This window comes from Lepidothrix coronata, unplaced genomic scaffold (genome assembly GCF_001604755.1).
Source record: "Lepidothrix coronata isolate B3197 unplaced genomic scaffold, Lepidothrix_coronata-1.0 Scaffold393, whole genome shotgun sequence".
Classification (NCBI taxonomy): domain Eukaryota; kingdom Metazoa; phylum Chordata; class Aves; order Passeriformes; family Pipridae; genus Lepidothrix; species Lepidothrix coronata.
The window spans coordinates 123,715-128,540 of record NW_016690573.1 but is presented as its reverse complement, the minus strand read 5'-3'; the positions used below and the strand labels follow the sequence as shown (position 1 = coordinate 128,540).

At 45.2% G+C, this 4,826-nt stretch overlaps 1 protein-coding gene across 1 annotated transcript in view; it reads left to right on the top strand.

Annotated features, from left to right (window-relative positions):
- Positions 1–2,755, top strand: part of PROM2 (prominin 2) — a 10,669-nt gene extending 7,914 nt beyond the window's left edge. Inside the window, exon 22 of the mRNA XM_017839257.1 lies at positions 2,741–2,755. Coding sequence (XP_017694746.1) covers positions 2,741–2,755 — 15 coding nt within the window. The remainder of the gene's footprint in view (positions 1–2,740) is intronic.
- The last annotated feature ends 2,071 nt before the right edge of the window (positions 2,756–4,826 follow it).

Below are 4,826 nucleotides of genomic sequence, written 5' to 3'. Positions count from 1 at the left end.
AACATTTATAACCCCATGGATGAACATTTTTAACCCTATAATGAACATTTTTAACCCCATGGATGAACATTTTTAACCCTATAATGAACATTTTTAACCCCATGGATGAACATTTTTAACCCTATAATGAACATTTTTAACCCCATGGATGAGCATTTCGAGTCCCTTTAAGACACTGTCCAACAATGAAGAGCAGGAGGGTGTTTGCAGCCCCCAATATTTCATATTCCACTTGCCAGTCCCGAGGAAAAGAAATGAATAATAAATTAATGTGGCTCATCTGCTTCCTCGAGGATCTGGATTTGTCTTTGAAGCACAACAAGGAAAAGCTTTGCCTTATTTGCTGCTTTCTCCCCCCAAAACCACCTTTAATAATCTCTCCCTGGAGCCTCCCAGCAGCAGGAAGGTGCTGGCAGGGTCCTGGTGCCTGTGAGTCACATCTGCCCGTGGATCCTGTTCCAAAATGACATCAGTGCTGATGGAAGCAGATCCACATGGAAGGGACAACCCCCCTCCCGACTGCAGAGCCACGAACTGATTCCTTTTTTCCATGAAATCCTTGGCTTTGCAGCAGAGCTGCCTCTGGCCAAGAAGAAAACCCCTCCTGGAAGCAGCAGGAGGTGCTGGATGGAAAGTTTGGCTGGATGGATTTTTCCCCTCTGTGGTTCCTCCCCTGGCACGTTCCTCCTGCCCTGACGTGTCTCTGGGATTAGGGAATTGCTGGGACTTCTCCTCCTTTCCGTCACAGGTTACACAACCACTGATATCCTGGGAGTGTGTGGATTCAACACCCTGCTCCTGCCAGTTTTTCCTCCTGGCCTGATTTCATCCATGGAAAAGGCTAAAAATTTATGTCATCATGGAATGGTTTGGGTTGGAAGGGACCTTAAAGATCCATCGTTCCATCCCCTTGCCGTGGTCAGGGGGCTCTTCCCCTGCTCTCAGGGAAGCCCAGGCAGGGCTTTGCCTCCCAATTTGTACATTTATGGCATGAAATTCCTGCTTGTCTTTCATATCCTTCATCCCCTCGTTTCAAACTGCTTTGTCCAACCAGCAAATTATTTACAAAATACATACAGGAGTTTGCAGATCCACCAAACGAGGATTTCCCAGGATCTCCCTCCCCGAAATAGTCTCTGTTTGCCAACCAAGAGAGAAGTGCCCCATTTTTATGCATTATTAAAAGGCTCTTCCTACCCACAGCCAGCAGGAAACACCTGGTTTATGTATTATTTAGGTTATTGTTGCCCAGAGTCAGCTGGTTTTAGGCAGTTCCTCGCCTGCAGAGGTCAGTATTGGAAAGGCTTTTTCCAAAGGGATTTAGGGAGTTGAAGCCCGAAGGAGGATTTCTGCAGGAACCCCCATCTCCAGGGATGCCCTCAGCCCATCTGGAAAACACGTGATGGCGTCATGTGCAAAAATCAGCTTTAAAACGGAGTATTTTGTGGTCAGAGGAGGGTTGGTGGTGGGGAAAAGTGATGTTCATACCTGGGATTCAATCAGGAAATACGTTCCTGACTTTCCTGCTCCCAGCTTGATGTATTTTGAAGGCTTAGAGTCATGAAATGCTGAGATAATTAAAAAGGAAAGGTCTGCCTCGTTTTTATAAGCCCCTCTCCATGGCAGTGTTACGTTTTAAACACAGTAATACCCACTTTGTGGTGCAGAAGAGCACAGGGATTATCTGCTTTAAATGTTAAGTAACATAAAAGCAATAATATTTATTTAGTTCATCCATTGATTAAAAAAAAAACACAAAATCACAGAGTTGTTTAGGTTGGAAAAGAGCTTTGAGATCATCAAGGCCCACAAACAAACAAAGTGAATTCATCTGGTTCTTCTTCCTAAAATCATTTCTAGTAGGTGGGTCACAATAAATAACAGATAAATAATGAATAACAGGGAGATTCACCCCAAAATAGACTCATATCATGTGTATGGTCAGCACTGCATTATCTCTGCTCCCTCCCTGGGAGGTAGGTGGGTTAAAAATGTGAAGAACTTTGAGTTAATGGTAAATCACCAAGGAATAATCCAGAAAATTCTTCTAAACCACCTGGAGGGCACTTTGATTTTGAAAAAAAGAAAAAGTGAGGACAAGCTGGATAATAATTCCCAACCCAAAGCCAGGTCATGATTTATGATTAACCTCCACTCCCACCCCACACAGGCACCTTCCCTCTGCTTGATTATTTGTATTGATAAATTAAAGACTGAAATCAACTCGTTTCCAGCTCCTAAAAGTATTTTTTTAATGAAAGGTGGGTGTCTCCTCTGCCAGAGAGTTTTTTTTCGTGTCTCAGTTTGTCTGGATCTGTGTTGGGCGACTTCTAAAGACTGAACCAAACTGGTGTTGATCAAACCACTTCCCTTCTCAAATCCTCCTCTTGGAATTCAACCCCTGGGACACCTCACCTTCCTCGTGCTGCACCCACTGACCCCAGAAGTGTCTATAATTAATAGATCCCAATTAATAATTCAAAGGCTGGAGGCAGCAGCTCTGCCTGGGTTGGCATCTCTGCTCACCCCGGGTGTGTTTCCCCCCCAACACCTATTTCAGGATCCAAATTGTTCTCCTCTATTCCCGGAACTAAGGAGAAACACAGGAAAAGTGCAGCCAGTTTTGCCACAATCAGTCTATTCCTGCAATTACAATGGTATCCAATTTTACCATTGTTATTTTGTTTCCCTTCTTTTCTCCCTATTTTTCAATGAACACCAACCTCCCTTTTTCCTCCAGAAAAAGGATCCATGACCTCTTCCATCTGTTCTTCACATCATCCCCTAAAAACAGCTCAGGAAGCTTAGATACAAACCAGCTGCCATGGAGAGTTGTTCAGAATTTCATTCCCATCCCCAAAATGTTCATTTTCAAGCTGTTTGTGCAGCAGAGCTCCAGCAATTACTGAGGGAGGAATAAGATCCCAATTCTCATCTTAAATTTCATTTAATCTCAGCCGAGGAGTTATGTAATTATACCAAAATCCCAATTTTTTTGAGCCATGAATTACCTACTGACTCCTTAGCCCAAATTCCCAAACAAGCTCAGCTTTGTGAGAATCCAAGTCCCGGAGGCTTCGCTCCAGTTTCCTTTGTTTTTAACATGAAAAACTCCTTGGAATTTGGATGCCGTGAGAATATTTTGGATGGCACAGATTTTTCAGGCCAGAATAAAGTTTCGGGAACAATAAACTGTGTTGCTTTATTAGTGCTGATCGTTGTTTGCTGTTTAATGGCTCTGGATGAGGCTTTGCTTTCAGGATGATCCTGTGAAACAAACCCAGAGTGAGCTCGGGATAAGCAGCCACTCCTGATCCTCTGCTGTAAATGGAATCTCCTCCCTTTTTTGCCTTTTGATCATTATTTTGTACTCAGGCTCCCTCTGGGCTTGAGAAATGCTCTGCAAACCAAGCCGAGGTCGCCAGAGCTACTGGGAAAGGGCACTTTCCTGTTGTGTCCTTCACTCAGAGGCAGCTTTGGGGATAATCACAGGGGGAGAAAAAATTCTCTTTGCCCATCATGGAGTAAAACATTTCCCAAGCTGGGCTTTGCCCTCTGGTGCTCCTCCCACCAGACTCACAACAAGGTTTATTTTCATCATCTAAACCATTCTCCATCCCCTTGAAGCATCCCCAGATAAAATGCTTTGCGTCCTGTGCTTGATTCCTCTGGATTTTTCCTTTCGAGGGCACAGAGGTCACGGCAATCCCAGGCTCTGAAAAGCCTGTGGGCTCCTTCCCCTGGAATCCCAGCCCTCTGCACAGATGGAACATGACTTTGTTGTCCTGGTATTCCCCATGTGGCCTGAGACCTGCTTTGGTAAAGTTAGAGATAAAATTAAGGAGAAATCCTTCAGGAGAATTGTTGGCTCTGATGTCTCTCCACTCATCCCCCCAAACTGGCACATCCAAAATCCAGACTGTATTAACTAGATGGTCCTGCTCTGCATAATCTTTGTTTTTATCCAAAATATTGTTAACTGGGAAAAAAACCCACCTCATTTCAAAATGTTTCCTTCTCCATATCCCTGTCAAAACTGAACTTCCCTATCTGCACACGACTTTATTTCTCAGGGAGCCATTCCTGTCACATAATCTTGGCTCAGAAGCAGGAATGTTATCTGGGATTTTCAATCACATTGGCTAAGGGTGAGTAAAACCCCCTGAGCCTCCTCTGAGTGCATCACACTTGGATCCCCAGGGAATCCACCATGGAAACACCTCAGGGGAGATGCTGCAAATCTCAGTCGTTCATAAACAAAACCGTTTGGAACCTCAGCTGTCTCCAGGCTCCAGCTAAAACCCAGCTGTTAACCCTGGAAATAAACCCCTTGGATGGTTCCAAGCATTATTTATTTACACCAGCCGAGAGAGAACGTGCAGCATTTCAGCTCCCAGCCCCGTTCCCACATCCCTCACATTCCCCTGTAGCCATGGAGATGAGCATCGTACCCATGACAACTCCACAGGAGCATCTTGAGCATCTCCAGAGCAGCCCAGTCCCTCCCTGGGCTTTTCCTCGTGCCAGACAAGGCCTGTTGGCTGTTCCTGCTCCCACACAGCTCGTGGCAAAGCTGTTCCTCAGCAGCAGCTCCCTTTCCAAGAGAAAAGGGCCTGAGAAGGAGCAGATTTGACACCTAACGCTGGGATATTTGGTGTATAAAGGTCCACGTGGTACATTTATAAACCACAAGCCTTGAAATTGTTGCTTTAGGGGAAAGGAAGGCTTTGGACAGAGTCATGTGTCATCCTGGGGCAACATCCCAGCTGGAAGATGCTCCAAAAGGGATGGGGGGGGGCACATCCCATGGGAAACCATTTAATCCT